At 39.9% G+C, this 18,013-nt stretch overlaps 3 protein-coding genes and 1 non-coding gene across 4 annotated transcripts; 1 reads left to right on the forward strand and 3 right to left on the reverse strand.

Moving 5' to 3' along the window:
• Window positions 1-1,964: 1,964 nt before the first annotated feature.
• Window positions 1,965-2,261, reverse strand: LOC113181522 (keratin-associated protein 3-2). The gene has a single exon (XM_026387115.2). It carries the CDS (start codon window positions 2,259-2,261, stop codon window positions 1,965-1,967), a length of 297 nt encoding a protein of 98 aa, XP_026242900.1.
• Window positions 2,262-4,944: 2,683 nt separating this feature from the next.
• LOC113181523 (keratin-associated protein 3-1-like) lies at window positions 4,945-5,244 on the reverse strand. Its single transcript, XM_026387116.2, has one exon. The coding sequence runs from the start codon at window positions 5,242-5,244 to the stop codon at window positions 4,945-4,947; it is 300 nt and encodes a 99-aa protein (XP_026242901.2).
• Window positions 5,245-10,721: 5,477 nt separating this feature from the next.
• On the reverse strand, window positions 10,722-11,015 carry LOC113181520 (keratin-associated protein 3-1). Its single transcript, XM_026387114.1, has one exon. The coding sequence runs from the start codon at window positions 11,013-11,015 to the stop codon at window positions 10,722-10,724; it is 294 nt and encodes a 97-aa protein (XP_026242899.1).
• A 6,669-nt stretch (window positions 11,016-17,684) lies between these two features.
• Window positions 17,685-17,757, forward strand: Trnas-cga (transfer RNA serine (anticodon CGA)). The gene has a single exon. It is a non-coding gene; the product is annotated as a tRNA-Ser (tRNA).
• The last annotated feature ends 256 nt before the right edge of the window (window positions 17,758-18,013 follow it).

The following is an 18,013-nucleotide window of genomic DNA, read 5'->3' on the forward strand; positions in this document are numbered from 1 at the left end:
ATAGGAACTTATCAGTCCGCACCAGATTTGGGAGAAAGTTAAAGGCACTTTAGGTGATAGCATTTCTTTTGTGTTTATACTCCTAGCATGAATGCAGGACTGGCGTAGAGAAAGCACTCAAGAAACATCGGCCAAAAGACTGAGCAAATGAACTGAACCTAGATTTTTCGCATTTTGTGGGCAGTTTCCCAGGTTGTGTCTCCTCTACCCCACGGCTTCTAAGTTCCATTCATTCAAAGTTGAGCTACAAAGAACCTATGAGACCCTCAGAGTAATCCGTCTCTGGAAAGATTGACAGTCACTTCAAGGACATTTAAAAATGTGTTTATTTAAAAGTATTTGCTTTGCCTCTTCCTTGCCTTATCTTTGTTTCTCCCCACAAACATTTTTTGATTTTTTTCCTCAATGCTTTTTCAGATTTTGGCTTGTGTCCTTATATGTTTGTTGTGTGTGTGTGTGTATGTGTGTGTGTGTGTGTATGTTGAATTATATATTCACTACATCTATTATTTTACATATATGTTACTTATGTATTGCATATAAATATTTTATATCTATACATACATCATGTGTGTGTGTGTGTGTGTGTGTACTTTCTAGTTTCAGAGAAAGATAATATGCATGAGAAAAAAAATTAAAGTAGGCTGATGAAATCAGTTAAGGCATTACACCAATGTTTTAGCTCTAGATGTCCATCTCACAAGCACTGACATTCTAGCGATAACTTTGACAGAACTTCTGTGCTTATATGGTAGCAAATAGAGATGTGCTTCTAGTGCACTGCTACTAGAGTTGATCCCTTTAAGTTCTCTCTAATGGAGAATGAAACTGAAATAGATATGTCCATTAAATCACCCAGAATGCCTGCCCTTTTATTTATTTATTTGGTACCCAGGATTGAACCCAGGAGTGCTTAAGCACCGAGCCACATTCCTATCCCCTTTTTGTGTTTTATTTTGAGAAAAGGACTTGCTAAGTTGCTTAGAGTCTCACTAAGTTGCTGAAGCTGCTCTGAACTTGCAATCCTCCTGCCTCAGCTTCCAAGCAGCCCATTTTAATCTATGAGCCAATATAGATTTTTCTATTTCAGTTGGATGAGATTTTGTTAAAGAATCTTACACTTTTTATTTCTCTTGCATATTTTAAATTGATGTCATAACTTTCTTTGGTATTAGAGTCTTTAAGATGTATGTGGTAGAAGGAATTCTGCTTTAGAGTCAGATAAACCAGGGGTTAAATTCTGGGTTTTTTTTAGTAACTAACTTCATAAGAATGGTGAATAACTCTTAAAGCTTCATTTTTCTCATCTATTAATGCAGTTTTTTTTAGATTCAATGAATTAATACACGTGATTCATCTAGTAAAAATAAGGTAATTTTGGCTCACCCCAAAATTATTTTTATCTGAGTAAGAGAAGGCAAACATAAAAGACAGCCAATTAAAAGTTAGTAAGCCATATTAGCAAGCTAGTTCCAAACATTCCTTAAATTGTAACTTTTTTAAAATTAAAATAACCATCTTATCTTTATTTTTACTATTTTTTTTTTAGTGGAAGAAATATACCAAAGCCTCTAACATAAATAAAGAACACATGTGGCCAGGGAAATAAAGTTTATTAAGAAACCCACCAGTAGTTTCCTTTGCCTCTTTGAAAATACTCAATACAGGAAATAAGATCTAGGAAGCAACATGACGAAGAAAACATAGTTTTAAGTCTTAAAGAATTCAATAACATTTTGATAACAGACGACATTCACATGCTCAAATGAACCAAATGGTTATCTGGCAAAATAACCATAATTAATTTTCTTGGATTTCTTTCCATTAATGTCAAAGTAAGGCTTCCATATCTGGGCCATCTGGTCTACCTTAACATCTGCTAAACTACCAAGGCAAGTGAAAACTGGCTGGGCAGCATCTGAGGGCTTCCTTCAGTATCAGACACTGAGCAAAGTGGCCATCGATCAGCAGCATCTTGGGACGCAGGGGTCACAGCTGGGCTGAGTGTAGGTGGTGAGGTTGATGGTCTCCAGGTCTGGGGTGGGATAGGAGGAGTTGAGCAGGAAGCAGGTGGGCACACAGGGCTGAGGGATGTGGCAGGGTGGGGGGCAGTTGTCACAGCAGGTTGGCTCCAGTTGCCAGATGGTGTGGGGGCAGGTGCTGGGCAGGCAGACTCCACAGCGGCAGGACTTGTCTGAGGAGCAGATGGTGGTGGCAGGGCCGGTGGGGACGCTGCAGCAGCGGGCAATACAGCAGGACATGGCGTTGGGGGTCAGGTGTGCCTTGAGTCTCTTAGGAAGGTGAGGTTTCTGAGGTTCAAATGTCTCCTCTCACTTTGAGGCTCTTATATACCTCCCCAGAAGGCATGGGTCCAATGGGAAGGCTGTGTATCCTTAATTTTGTTTGGGTCACTCTTTTCCACTTAGATTCTGTAATCTGTTTGGTATTTTCTTGTCTATTAAGGGCTCCTGCCCTTATTAAATTAATCATGTTTTTGACTCATTGACTTGTCATTTTTGTCACAAGATTATCACATTTTATCTTCACAGGGTTCTGGTATGCTAAACCTTGCATGGATCGTGGGTAATCAGTGCACCTAAGAATTCAGCTACAGTTTTAGGAGTTAAAGTCTTCTTGTTTTTTTCTGCCTTAGGTTCACATAGTATGCATTACATAATGTGCTTTCTAATTACTAATTTTAGAATAAGCAATTCAAATAATTGATTGGGCCATTTTAAACTCAATAAAATCAGTAAGACTATGGCTACGTATAGATGAATGTTTCATCTGACTGTATGCATCTCAAACATAGTTGCTTTATTTACTGAGGATATAATTCAGGTTCTAGTGATAAAGCATGAAGACAGAATGAAATAGGGTTAAATTCACTTTCATTATTTTAAATACATCTATACTGAGTTTCCAAAGATTGTATTACTGTTTTTATTTTATTTTTTTAAATAGTGTCTCTGTTTTCAAAGTTACACCAGTCTTGAAGTGAGTCAGAGTATAAAATCGTTGGAAGGAAAGATCCAGCCAGCTGCTATCCTCTGTGAAAAGTACTTTTCATTAAAAGAAAACTATGTTGATTTTCATTGACTTTTACATTAGTGAGATATATACAGGGAATGAAAGAAGAAGCCACACATTTCACAGAGTGGCAGTGGGTTTAGAAGGGGATCTGACCCCATGCAGTTGAGAACTATGGTATTGCTAGAAATCATTTTGTCAAACAGGACTGACTTCCTGTTCAGCCTGGTTTATTTCTTGGATCTTCAACGAGATTGTAAATTCCTTAAGGAATTCCTTATACAACATTCTTCAGTTCAATTGGCCTTGATTTGCCTTCCTAGTGATTGGCAGGTGAGGTAGTTGGAATGAATAATCTCCAGTGTGTGATATTCTATGAATTCAACATCCTCCCACATCTCCTTGTGATCAGCCCAAAACCCATTCAGTTAGTGAAATCTAAATGATATAATTTTTTTGGATAGCAAATGTTTATCGAATAAACACAAAGTAGAGATTCTTTGGTGAGTTGTTTCTGAGAGGCTCTTATCAAAATGATCAGTTTAAAAGAGATCAGTATATGATCAGTTTAAAAGAGAAGATGACCAAAAATATATCTGTGGAAAATACTAAATGTCATTGGGAAGTGAGTGTCATCCATTACTTGTAAGAAGAGCCTGTCCATGTTAATTAAGTTGGTTTAGGTTTTGCTTAAATATTGACATTTATCCCAAGTCACATCATATAGAAATGAAGGCGAGTCTCTTAGGTACTTTGTACCTACTTCTGCGACCTTCCTCAGATATTGTTTCTTTGGCTTAAAATGTCCTTCTCTGATCCTGTTTCTCAAATCCTACTCATTCCTCAAGCTTCGGCTCACGTTAACTCTTTCATGAAAATCTCTTTCATGAAATCCTTCCAGATGGTCTCATTCTTTTCTCTGTTCTCACACACGGTGCTGCCCATCTTTTCACTTAGATCGATTTCATTCTGCTCTGTACCATAATCTCACTTACATTTGCCTTACTCCACTGCAAGATCCTTGAAAGTGGGAATGGTATCTTAATCTTGCTTGTCTCTTTCAAGTACCTGAGCCCATCCTTGGATCACAGGAGGCATTTGATAAATATTTATTGAATTGGATTATATTACAGATCAGAATGTGAGTATGTTGATGTCCATGTGGATGAACTTCTCTGCCTTTTAAAGGACACATGTGAGTTTATTTAGATAGGCAGGAGAAAAATAAAAATTTAAAGTAGGCCATGACCTTGGAATTTAAAACACATATCTTGTCACCCACGTGGTTTTCCTCAGATATCAACATATCCCCGTACAATTTCCTTTTTGGCTCTGAGATTTATGTTGATGTCATCAGAAAGTGTAATTCTGCTGGGTATATTTATGGCTTCATGATGCATGTGTCAAGAGTCGTTGGGTAATTATAGCATTAAACACTAAGACAGTGCATGTTTTGGCAAGTAGTGGTGTTTATTTAGTTTTAAAGTAAGGACAATCAGGATAGCATTTTTCCCCCATTTCCTTGAGATCATTGTTCAAAATTGTGATACAATACTTCTTCAAAACCAAAGGCACAAGATCAGATCATCTTCCATAGTGCTTAGTTAAAGGACATTTGCTTAAACAGCCTTTATGATTATTGAAGTTCCTTAGGGCAATGTAGGCAAATTCATTCTTCTTTTCTTTCTTTTTATACTGGGGATTGAATCCAGCGATGTTTTACCACTGAGCTACATTCCCAGTTCTTTTTATTTTTTAATTTAGAGACAGGGTCTTAATGACTTGCTTAGACCTCACTAAATTGCTGAGGTTGGACTCCAACTTATGAAACTCCAGCCTAGGCCTCCCCAGTCTCTGGGAATACAGGTGTGCACCATTATGCTCAGCTGGGCAAGCCCTTTGAAACAGTTTTGGCTAGCAGCAAGAAGGTTCACACTCACAAGATTGGACGTAGGTGATGACAGAGATCCCATTCAAATTTGGGGTAGGGTGGCACTTGTTGAGCAGCCAACTTGATGGTACGTAGGCATCAGGCATGCAGCAGGGCGGGGGGCAGGTGTCACAGCAGGTGGGCTGAAGGAGGCTGATCTGGTGTGGGCAGGTGCTGGGCAGACAGATCTCAGATGGACAGCAAATGTCAGAGGAGCAGATGGTGGTGGCTGGGCTAGTGGGGACATTGCAGCATCCTTGGAGACAGGAATCCGAGCAAGACATGGTGACAGTGGATCAGGTTGGTATTTCGTTGCCAAGGAAGGAAGATTTTTCTTCTACGAAGTTGTCTCTTGTGGATCTTTTATATCCACCTATTTCAGGGACGTGGCTTCTATCTATCTGAATGTTTCCTTATTGTTGTTTGCATAAGCCTACACAAATAACAAACTAGGTTACGTATCTGCCATGGGACAAATTCTCCTTCAGATTTGTTTGGTTGTATTGCTGCATTCAAACTCACTTCCTGTTGCCATTTCAAAATGGTGTCAGTACGGTTCTCCATGAACTCATTGACACGTTTACACATCCATATCTGCCCTGGCTTTCCCGTGTTCTACCAAACAGAATTTCTTCTTACAGGTGATCATTGTAGAGGATGAAGAATCTAGAGTGATATTTCTGAGATAAGGAATGACCCTTCTCAGATTATGTATCCTTGGTACTTGTGGGAAGTCAAAACCTGCGGTGCTTTTTTCTACCAGGTTCATGTGTTTTCACAAATTTGAGGGAATAAATGAATATTGAAGATACACCAACATATGATCCAAACATCATTTAATTAAGTACTTGGTAGGGAAATGGAGGGAGTTTTGGAGCTAGGTTTGAATTCTGATTATGAGTTGTAAGACCAAGATCAAGTTCTTTAATCTCTATGGGATTCAGTTTTTTTAAAAAATATTTTTTTTAGTTATACATGGGCACAATATCTTTATTTTGTTTATTTTTATGTGGTGCTGAGGATCGAACCCAGGCTGGGCATCACACGTGAGAGGTGAGTGCTCTACCACTGAGCCACAACTCCAGCCCCTGGGATTCAGTGTTCTCAAATATCAACTTTGGGAAAAATAATAATTACAGATTATAGTTTTATTGCCAGGGTTAAATAAATATTAAATGAGATTTACTTATGTAAATCATTTTGTGTGGCCTGAACAAGTGATTCAATATATGGCAGGTTCTTCTGTGGCTACTATAAGAATTCCCATAGTAGAAGATAGTATGAAAGAGGATTGAGGTCATCAAAGAAACCTTAATGGAAGATTTGGATTAAGTTATTTTTGATCATAAATACTTAGAAAAGAGGTAAGTAAGTGCATTATAGGCAAGAAAAGCAATAACATCTTCTATGATGCTATCCCACCCTGCTACTCTCAGCCCCTGCCCCAGACACAATTGGCTACTCCTACCGTTGTGACTCTGGTGAACCCCATCTCCACCCATAGCACTTTGTACATACGTTGATTATCTTTGCTAGATTGCAATCCCCTGTAAAACAGGGACATTATCTAATTCATTTTGGTATCTCCAGTGCTAGCATAGTGCCTTGATTATGGGGTGGAATCTGGAAACTGGAATACATAGAATTAATATTTAAGGAAGGCAGTCAAATGCTTACAGCTAGCATTTACTACATGATTTTTGGATCAAGTTTACTCAGGAAAACATGCAAACAAGATAAACTCATACATTTCAACAGAGAGAATTTTAATATAGGGAATTTGTTAGCTAGGTATTGGAGATCTGAAATACCAAAAAAGGAAAACTGGGGTAACACAGAAAGCAGCAACCCGCTTGAGGGTTGGACAACGAAGAGAAGAGGTTAGGGTTATTTGAACCCAGAAGCTTGGAAGTGGGCCTCCAGAGCTGGGCTCTGGCTTCTGGGTACTGCCTTGTGTTGCTCTTGCCTCTGAAGCTCATAGGGAGGCTGGGCTTTGGACCTTTGCAGGGAAACATCGCTATTTTGTGGATGTTGGTGTTTCTCTGAGGTGCAATGACAATGGTTTTCAGAGTTCCAAAAGAAGCTGGAGACTAGAACCTTTGCTGCTGTCAGATAAATGATGGCTGCTGGGGCAACAAGACTCTTCTTCCTTCCTTGGAACTTGTAGGCTCCTTCTAGCGCCCTCTATAGGTAGAACCTTGTAGAAAATCAGACAAAGGAGTCCTCATCCCAACATCACAGAGTATAAAAAGGTAGACTTAGAGAGTTTGATTATTAGCACACATTGTCCTAAGGGCTGCACACGTTTTAATTAATTTAACCTGCCCTACAGATTTATGAGGCACGATTTGTTTTTAATCTTATTTGACAGTTGGCCACATAAATGATAGAGGTACGATCTAAAGCAAGACAGACTTGCAGAGAACATGCTCTTGACTATTGTATCGAAGGCATTATTATGACTAGAGTGTAAGCTACGTGTTTCTTTAAGATCAGTAGCAAGTAAGATTGGGTGATAATGACCGTTCCACGTTATTCACGGTCTTAACAACCACCCTGAAGAGCTGAGCCTTGATTCAGTAAAAACAAAAATCTTGGATTGTTATCACGTTTTGAGCAATTCCATTTAACCAATATTTATCGGGCCAGAACCTTGGTCTGGCAAAGGTACAGATTGAGCAGAGGGAAGAGCATAGAATATTTAACTCAAGGTCAACTGGGAAACTAGGGTCTAGATTATTGTAGAATGAAAAGAAAGTCCTGGATGCCAAGAACAATTTGAAGGAAAAGTGAAATGCCTAGATTTTCTATTCCATTGTCAAGAATAAACAATTATTAACTTGAAGGGTAGTTTGTTCTACCTTGGTCTAGGTTTTACTGATGCTCATTGAGAAAACTGAAAATGTGTTTGGGTGGCCAAATGTTTTGCCTTTCAATTCAAGGTCAATGAGCCAGCCAGTGCTCCTGTCTGACATCGACAGTCAGTATTTAAAGTCTAGCTTTAAAATGATTTAAATATGATTTATTCTCACTTTGGAAACACAAAGAGTTTTTCTTACACTCCTTGACTACGCTCATCTTGTCTTACACTATAATTACTCAGAGCAAGCCAAGTTACTGTGTACAACCAAATACACAATTTGGAGGGACAGCAGAGAATGTGCCATGTGGCATATGAATAGAGAGCCTTGAATTCTCCTGAATAAAGAGTCACTTGTGATTAGATTTCTCTTTGATATGTTGATGTCTGTAGAGGAGGTAGTAGACACAGAAGGAATTTCAGGTTCAGGCCATTCTAAGTTTAGAATTCTTTCTCTGTCACTTAGAATGTATGTAACTTTTGGAAGGAATAGTCTTTCTTTAATTTTTTTTTTTTTTTAGTTGTCGATGGATCTTTATTTTATTTATATGTGGTGCTGAGAATCAAACCCAGTGCTTCACACATGCTAGGCAAATACTGCACTCCTGAGTTCCTGAGCCACAACCCTAGCCCAGGAATAGTCTTTCTCAACCTGTTTTTTTCACTTATAAGATGGGGAGAATAATGGTAGTTGTGTGATTTTTGTTAAGGACAGATGAGATTCTGCACGTAAGGCATTATGGGGCATCCAGTGGAGATGTCAGTTTTTGCTACTGAAAGCACTAAAAGTGTCAAGGTGGAATGGGGTTGGTTAGAGCCATGGGGTACTTGTTATTTAGAGTGCTTATGGGTGATCTGGAACCCAGTATGTTAACACAGAAAATGATTTCTGAGATGATGTGATCAGCCTGTCCATTTTACTGATTTAAGACCTGAGACCCAGACAGCTTAAGTGACTTGCTCAGGATCACAGAGGCAGCCCACGGCAGAACTAGAACTAAGACACACATCTCTTGGGTTCAGGCTTTTCTTTTTTAAAAAAAAAATTTTTAACTAGCTAAGGGCTCTTGCCTGCAAAATGTTCATAGAGGTAGTAGTAATAGCACACTTGGAGGAGTTATTCCTCACAAGCTTGACATGGTTAAGAGTGGCTACCTTACATTGATCCTAAATTCCACAGTGATACTTATAAATGTATTTATGAACAAAATGAAGGAGTTGATATATTTTTATTTAAGAAATACATTTGGGAAAATACATATTTCAAAAACGAAAAAAGATGGCTTTTGGAGACAAAGCTGGGAACCACTGTGTGCAACGAGGGTGAGAGTCTGACGTGCGCTCTCACCATGAGTCTCAGTCAATGCTGTGGAGGTGGTGGTTTCTACTCTTTGCTCATTTGAGCTGCCCAATAATCCTGAGAAATAAGCAGGACAGGGAATAATAATAAGAAAACGGAGGCTCTGGGAAACCAGGAACAGAGAGTAAACTACTGTAATAATGAGGCCATCAAGACTCAGAGAAAACAGCTGCCCCAAAGTCCTAGGGTAAATTCAAGAAAACATACAACTACATTACACTCTGAGTCCTTCCTGAGAAGACCTCACTGAATTTGGATTTTTGGGGGGGCGGGGGGCAACTAAAAGTTTTGTATCATATAAATTTGATTCTAAGAGGAACAGTATGTTTTTGCTTTCAGAATTAGGAGACCGGTATAAACAGAATACTGCACTGTGGTCTGATATTTCAAATCTGTTTCGATGACAGGATTGGTAAATGTCACTTGGACTGGTAAACTTGTAAGAAGAGTTATGACAAATGCAAGTCATTTGAGGGCATAAGGGAAGCCGAGGGCAGCAGAGCCCCACCAGGTCTAGCCAGCAGAGTTATCACAGGAGTGTGATATATGGTTTTAATCTACTTGTCCAAAAATCAGTTAATCATGTTCATTCAGAACTGATTTTTCTGGAAGACAGCATATATTAAGAAAAGGATGTATATATATATGTGTCTTCAAATTGTTTTGTATTTTTATCTCGGAATTTTATGAGGACTCTTGACTAAGGGAGTGAAAATTATTTCTGCATGCCAGCACAATGATCAACATGTTTAGTTAATTAAGGAAGAAAGAAAATCAATGGAAGAATCAATGGAAGCTAGACTTATCAAATATTTTTAAAATATTATATTAATCTCTAGATTCTAGCATAGTGCTGGGCACAGTGGATGTTTTTTTTTTTTAATATTTATTTTTTTAGTTTTTGGCAGACACAACATCTTTGTATGTGGTGCTGAGGATCTTTGTATGTGGTGCTGAGGATCGAACCTGGAACGCATGCATGCCAGACAAGTGCGAGGCGAGCGTGCTACCGCTTGAGCCCCATCCCCAGCCCGCAGTGGATGTCTTCAAAAATATCTATGAAATGAAAAGAGCCTCTAGAAGGACCTTCTGAATTTTTCACTTTTCAGCCCATTCGAAAAGAACCAGTATCTCATTTTTTTTTTTTCAATAAATTCCACCATTAAAGCTCACATTTCTCTGGGGTGAATCCTGGGTAGTATAATAACCTGCTCTTCAGGTAGAGATAGGCATTCCACTTTCCCTGAGAGGAAACCAAGAAATAGACACTCACAAGGCGACATTTGCTAAGCCAGAATGAAGTTTATTAGTGAAGAGTCAAAAATGGTCATTTCTCAAAGAGCAGTGAAATCGCCTAAAAGAAGGAGGTGTCCCACTAAACCAGAGAAGCCAGGTGGGAAGAAGTCGGGCAAATCCTTAAGACTCGGCCCTGGCAGTGGGGATGGATGTAGCTCTGATGCAGGCAGGAGCAAGTGCTGAAGGCCAGCTGCGGTGGATGCCGCTGAGCAGCCATGTCACTGCACCTGTGAAGTCTTGGCTGCTTAGCAGGGCTCACAGGGGTTTTCACAGCCACGCTGAACGTGGGTCATCAGGTTGATCCCGCTCAGGCCGGGAGTTTGGTGGGAAGAGTTGAGCAGCCAGCAGGTTGGCACATAGGTATCAGGCTGACAGCAGGGTGGAGGACAGTTGTCGCAGCAGACGGGCCGAAGGAGGTGGAGCTCGTGGGGGCAGGTGCTGGGCAGGCAGACTCCACAGCGGCAGGATTTGTCTGAGGAGCAGATGGTGGTAGCAGGGCCGGTGGGGACGCTGCAGCAGCGGGCAATACAGCAGGACATGGTGTTGGGAGTTGGGTTTTTGTTGGGTTGTTGAGAAGTGTCTTGGTGTCTCAATGCTCCTCTCCTCTGCCCTGGCTCTTATATACCCACCTTCATGGGCGTTAGCCTATTACCCAAATTTTTTCCCCATGCTTCAGTTTATAGCTGTCTCCATAAAAATCCACCTAATTACTTAAGTGTTTATTACCTAAGACAAACTCCTCACCTCATAAAAGGGATTTAGGTTGTTTTGTTGTCAAATTAGGACTCTTCACTTGGACAGGTGTCACTGCAAGGGAGCTTCATTTCAGTCTTCAAAGGCTCTGGGTCATTATCTCCTAATCACTGCACATTGCTAATAATGGCGTGGTATGCCAGGTATCTGCAAATCTTCACTGTGAGTTTTTTTTTTTTCTTCTTTCTTTTCTTTTTTTGGGTGGTGGGGGGAGGTCTCCTTTTCAGATGGAGAGGGAAGTAGGTTTTTTGATTGCTATTCTATTCGCAACCAAAGATTCTATGTAATAGTTTAAGCTTCTGACTGAAAAAAGTGATGATTTTTTTTTTTTTTTTGCTTTTTTCTTTGCAACTCTAAGAAGCTGAAATAAGACGAATGGATGGAATCTATAGAGAAACAGATTTTGGTTCTACAAAAGGAGACACTCCTGCCAGCTGCAACAGGTCATCTCCTCTCTATCCCCTTTATACATGTTTTAGTGATAACATGTCAGGGACACATGGATAGGCGTGAACACCTGCATGGGTGATAGTGCCCAGTGCCCTTTAAACCTCCATTCAACCACGTATGAATTAAGATTATTTATGATCAGAAGACTAATTGTATTGGGACATTTAGAGGTGAAATAGTGCAGTATTGGCCAGAGTGAGTTCCATGAACTCTATTCCAAGGGACATGAAAGGGTTGTTTTAACTTCTTGGGAAATACTGAGTTTTTCATTGATGGGTCTCTCAAAGCCTTTTTTTTTTATTGTTGGTAGTTCAAAACATTACATCTATTTTGATATATTTCACAGTTTGATTCAAAAGGATTATGAACTCCCATTTTTACCCCGTATACAGATTGCTGAATCACATCAGTTACATCAATTACATTTCCATTGATTTACATATTGCCATTCTAGTGTCTGATGAATTCTGCTCTCTATCCTATTCTCTACTATCCCCCTCTCAAAGCCTTTACTATGCAAACATTCTCTGTGACTTTTCAATAAATAGATGGAGCATGTGTCTTCCCCTAAACTTACTTGGTCATGGACTCCTTGTCACTTGTTTATTTTCATAGATTAGCTTCATATTTCAAGTGTTCTCTAGAGCACCTTGGGGGTATTTGGCGATATCTTAGAGGCTCTTCTGTCCAGGAGAAAAGAGACATTTCCAAATTACATCTGATCTACTAAAACCTTAATAATAATTTTTTAAAAAATAAATAAAGTCATAGCTTAGTATGATGTATTTGAATCCCTTTAGACTAGGGAAACTATTAAACCAGTAAAACCTTTATAACTATTTACTTGGAAAAGCTTAAAAGTATGTACATATTGATTTATCTTTGGATAAAAAGGCTCAAACTCTAAGGGCAGAGAAATAATACAACATAGAGGAACCAGAGGCCAAAAGACATGTAAATGGTCAAGACTGTGGTTCAAAAAATGGTTATCATGCAACTGATTTCATTTAGGATTCTGACTTTCAGAATAATTTTTGCAGTTTTGGTATCCTATGCTGGAATTGACTATCTCTTTGTCCAATCAAATGCTCCTTGATTGAACATCTCTTGGAAGTCAGGGATTATGCAAAAAGAAGAAACAAGAATCTGCCCTCAAGGCATCATCAAGAAGACAGCAAATGACAACCAAGGATTGTATGTATATCCAGGTTTTCTCCGTTATGATGTGAAAGTTTAGAGGTAGGAGCCACTGACTACCTGAAAACTTTAGGGAACCAAAGGGAACATATTTTGGGTGAAGTGTCTTGATCATCAGGTAGAAAGGAGCAGGAAGGGGATTTTGTAAGTGAAATAGTTGGAGAAATAAAAGGCCATAGGATGGGTGTTTGCTCATGGGGTGGTTAAAAAGTGTTGATTGCTTGAAGCACAGATTCTGGATCTGAGTGAAGGGAGCCTTTGGAATGATGTGAAATGAAGTTGGAAAAGTGTGGTATGAAGAATCTGTACCATGCCTAGTATCCCTCACTCAAGATTTTGAACTTTCCCTCACAGGCAATGTGCATTCATTAAAGCTGTTAGAGCAGATATGTGAAGAGTAGACTTGCCCTTTGGAAAGATACTACAGGTTTTGAGCTGAAGCTCATCGTCATCATCATGGTCACTTCCTAGGCTTTAGCCACCATGCTGAGTGCTTTCACACAGTATTTACAACAAGCCTGTGATGCACACAATGGCGTGATCCTTGCTATTTTGCAGACCAGGAACCTGAGCACAGAGACAGATGCCAAGTGACCAGTGAGTGAGTAGCGAGCATTTGAAATCACAGTCAGTGTGACTCCAGATTCCATGTTCACAATCATTTCATCCTCCCTTGTACTTTTTTTTTTCTGAATAGAGAGAAATCTTAATTCATTTTTAGTTGAATATGAGGTTGGTGGGAAAGTTGAGGCCAGGTCTTGAGACCATAAAGGAAGTTGATCTTTGTGCTCTTTTTCTTAATTAAAACCATCTGCTGTACCAAGGAGACACCCAAACACAGAGATAATGTTGACAAGATTCTTGGGTATTCTAGGGGACTGAAGAGGCAGGTGTGATGGTATCTTGGAGGGTAGTGTAGTTTGGTGGGGATGAGAAGAAAAACTTAGCTATGATTTTTCATCCCATCATTCAGTTTTGGGGAACCACTACCTGGTGGTACATTAATTTCCATAATAAAACTAATATTCTTGTTTTTAAGATTACTGGAACACCAATCCTCCACTAACACTTAACACTAAATGAATATATAGCATGTGCTGGGTATAGTGCTCAGTATTTAGGTACTGCTCCTTCCTCCTGCCTCAGGACTCTGTAAGATTACTATGCTCTTATAAGATTACTATGCTCTTACTATGCTCATTTCCCAGGTGATGAAACTGAAAGTAAAGATGCTGAGTAATTGATTCTAAAGTCACCCAGCCAGCTCTCCAAACAGCAGGGGCTCACGCTTACAAATAAAATCAGTATTTTACTGGAATTCCATTAAATATAATTGTAGATTATGTTCATTCTTTTTCTTTTTTCATTTATTATTTCATTCAACAAAATGCCCAGTAGCATGCCAGGCTGCTCTGCATAGAGCATCAACTCTTCAGAGAAGGTCCTTATTGTCAGGATGAGGGGAAAACAATAATAAACAAAGGTGTACATAAGAGCTTTAGAATAAAATAAAACAGGGTAATGTGTCAAAGTGACAGGGAGGTAGGGCAGGGATGTGCCTACTTTGGTTAGGGTGACTGGGGGTATCTTTGCCAGGTGGCTGGAAGAAAGGAGGTGAGGTCAAAGAGGCTGGCAGATGGCAAGTAGTTTTTGTACATAGTTTAGATTTTATTCTAAAGGCAAGAATCCACTGGATGCTTAAAAAAATTTTAAATATATATATGTATATATATTTAAATCAACATAATAATTGTACATATGTAGGGGGTACAGTGTATTATTTTTTTTTTAGGTACCATAGATTGAACCCCAAGGTGAGTAACTGCTAAGCCACATCACCAGCCCCTTTTTATATTTATTTTGAGACAGGGTCTCACTAAGTTGCAAAGGGTCTTGCTGGCTTTGAACTTGAGATCCTCCTGCTTCAGCCTCCTGAGCTCTTTGTTTTACAGGTGTGCGTCACTGTGCCTGGCTTACAGTGTATCGTTTCAATACGTCTTCAATGTGTAGTGATCAGACTTGGGCAATTGGCAGATCTATCACCTTGGATTATACATCATTCATGTGTGTTGGGACTATTCTAAATCATCCCTCCTAGTTATTTGGACATCTCCAATGACTTGTGGTCAACTCTAGTTATCCTACTATAACACAGAACATGGGAAGTGATTCCTCCCACCCTGGTTGACTTAAAGTGGGGAGTGATGTGATTCACAGTGTAAGGAAAAATGGAGTGCAGCAGAGCCCATATGGAAACAGGCCGAGAGATAGGAGGAGCCCAGGTGACAGGATGAGTGGCGATGCCAGTGGTCCATGAACTGATAAGAGGTGGCAGAGCTCAGAGACTTTATTGATCCTAGAGGTGATGTCATGCTGATGGAGGGGATGTGTGGCCACACAGCCCACAGATCAAGTCCAGGTCCAATTTGCTCAGAGGTGAGAGGGGCCTGAGAAATAAAGCTGTCATCAGGGATGGGAAAGACAGTGTTGATGATGAGTCCCCTGGGAACCTACCAGGTGAGCAACCCGAAGCCCACAGGGGAGCCGAGCTGCAGTGGAGACTTGGGAAGCTCCAACAGGGAGATGGAGATTTTGCTTACCGCGCGGTTCCTGGGCTGAGAATGAGATGATCCCTTTTATGTGCATGACTCAGGCTTGTTGTTGTGCCTTTCTGACACCCATCTCCCAATGACTCAGTGGATTTCTGGGTTGCTGCTGGGCAAACCCTCCCCCGGCAGCATCTCCTGAGTCAGCGGGGAGGTTAGGAGGCTTCCCACTCCAAGGCCACTCCAGGTTTTTGAAGCCTGTTACAGTGCTTCATCCTTCCCGCAAGCAGGATGTAGAAACCTTTCAAGTTTGTCATCCTAATAAAAGTGCATTTGAGTAAAAACGTTTGGTCTTTATTTCCTGAATTACATGATCTTTTTTAACTTGCTGGTGAATTCCTTTATATAATGGAAAGAAAGCATGTCTGGTATCAGGCTGTCATTGACATCCATCTCTCTATTGCAGAATGACCACTTTGCTCTTGGCCAGGCATGCAAGGAAAGAATCTTGGGCTTTGGTTAAAGGGTGGACTTTGGATTTTTCCCCCCTTTGCGTCAGAACATGTTTTTCCAGTTTTGCAGATATAGTCAAATCTGATAAGACTCTGGCCACCTTATTATCTTGCACTGAAAATTACCCTCAAGTTGGATTCCTTTAAAATGGAAGTAGTGGTGTTTTCTACTTGAGGACAGCTTGTATTCACCATAGCAGTAGGTGTGTAACTCTTTTACCCTGTCTCATGTGGACTTACAGGAACTCTTTGCAACCTGTGTTCTGTCACATGACACATAGAATCCTTTTGCAAGTTGTTGCTTAGCAGCTTCTGCTGGCTGGAACCCTCTGTTTTCATTTTAGTTCTTACATATTATTGTACATTATAGAGTATATAGACTGTAACAAAGAATGATATATTTAAATAAAGTTAAAAAATATGTAAAGTCAACTTGGTGGGAAGTGGACATTCAATAAAATTTAAGTACCTAATATATGCCCAGCACTGGGAAAATGGATTTTTAGCTATTTACTATGTGAAATCTAATATCAAGATATACAAACTTAAAGTTATTCTGTAGTACACTTAAGAGACTATATTTTTAAACATTAACTGATATTATAACTTAATATATTTTGAGTTTAGTTTACTAAATATATAGTTAGCTCTATAGTAACAGCAAATTCATATAACATTTTTTATGTAAAAGATATGGTTCTCGGTGCTTTACATGTATTATGTCATTTAAATCTCACAACCACTTTATGAGGCTGGTATTAAAGTTATCATCTATTTTATAGATAAGGGAAACTGAGGCATAGAGTGGGTAAGTTGTTCAAGGTCAATAGCCAGGAAATGGTGAAACTGGTCTTGAACCAAGGCCATCTGGCCTTGGTGTCTGTGTTCTGAATCACTGTCTGTTAACCTATCATCCCACGATTGTTGATTACTTTTCAGGAGAGAATATTGGTTCATTTAGCCAGTCTTCACCGAGCACCTGCCATTTGCCTTGCACTGGGAGGAGATTCAGGACATGCAAGGACAAGCAGCTCACAGGTGCTCACACAGATATCTTGGCATTTGTTGGCTTTCACAGGGTACACAGGTCTCCAAAACAAGGCAGAGGAGTGGGAAAGGGAGTCCAGTGGCAAGGAACAGCAGCAATAAATACACACAGTAGAAAGGAACAGATTGTCTTCGAGAAGCAGTGGATAGTGTCTGAAAAACAAGCACGTGAGATTAAAGGTAGACAGAGGGGCTCGACTCCCAAGAGGAGGACTCTGAACCCCGGGTGGTCAAGGAATATGTTTTTCTAAAGCAAGGAAGCTCCGCTGTGAATATGGCTAATGCGATGATCGCATCAACAGGGTGTTTAAGGGATTTATTAAATTATGCATTAAAATGTTTAATGCAGTGCCTGGAACATGGTAAGGGCTCCGTAAAAGGTTCTAGTAGGCGTGGTAGTTATTTTAAATAAGCCAACAGAAGCTGGAGCTCTTCTGTCATTTCCAGGTATTCTCCAACAATGAGATGATCTGGGGTTAAATTCAGGAATTTAGCTTTCCAATCTCTTAGACCTGGAAAGTCTTCTGCCTGGGAAAGAGTCTTCATGATTACTCTGTCCTTCTCTAGTACCTTCTGCCATCTGTGGCCTGTTTGGGGATCACAAATGCCCTGTAGGATTTATTATGGAGGCACTTCTCTATTAGCTTGAGGATAGAATTTCCCCCCATATTGTATTTCTCATTAATATCTGTGATTTAGGGCTGGGGACATAGCTCAGTTGGTAGAGTGTTTGCCTCGAAGGCACAAGGCCCTGGGTTCAATCCCCAGTGCCACTAAAATACACACACACACACACACACACACACACACACATATGTATATATATATCTGTGATTTATATGGAGATGAAATATGTTTTAAATGCAGTTGGACATTTTAACTGGAGAACAGGAGGTAATGGAACAGCATGTAGTTGGTCTGTGTTCCTGAGAGGAAATTTGACTTCTTGGTCAGTTGGGAAGAAGTATGCAAAGAAAGAAGACAGCAGAAAGGAAGGGGCACGATATGAGGGAAAAGGCCCATACATATTGA

Source organism: Urocitellus parryii, chromosome 7, assembly GCF_045843805.1.
Source record: "Urocitellus parryii isolate mUroPar1 chromosome 7, mUroPar1.hap1, whole genome shotgun sequence".
Classification (NCBI taxonomy): Eukaryota; Metazoa; Chordata; class Mammalia; order Rodentia; family Sciuridae; genus Urocitellus; species Urocitellus parryii.

Bases quoted from the DNA above. Each gene is read 5' to 3' on its own strand.
- LOC113181522 (XM_026387115.2), bottom strand. From the start codon at position 2,261: ATGTCCTGCTGTATTGCCCGCTGCTGCAGCGTCCCCACCGGCCCTGCC.
- LOC113181523 (XM_026387116.2), bottom strand. From the start codon at position 5,244: ATGTCTTGCTCGGATTCCTGTCTCCAAGGATGCTGCAATGTCCCCACT.
- LOC113181520 (XM_026387114.1), bottom strand. From the start codon at position 11,015: ATGTCCTGCTGTATTGCCCGCTGCTGCAGCGTCCCCACCGGCCCTGCT.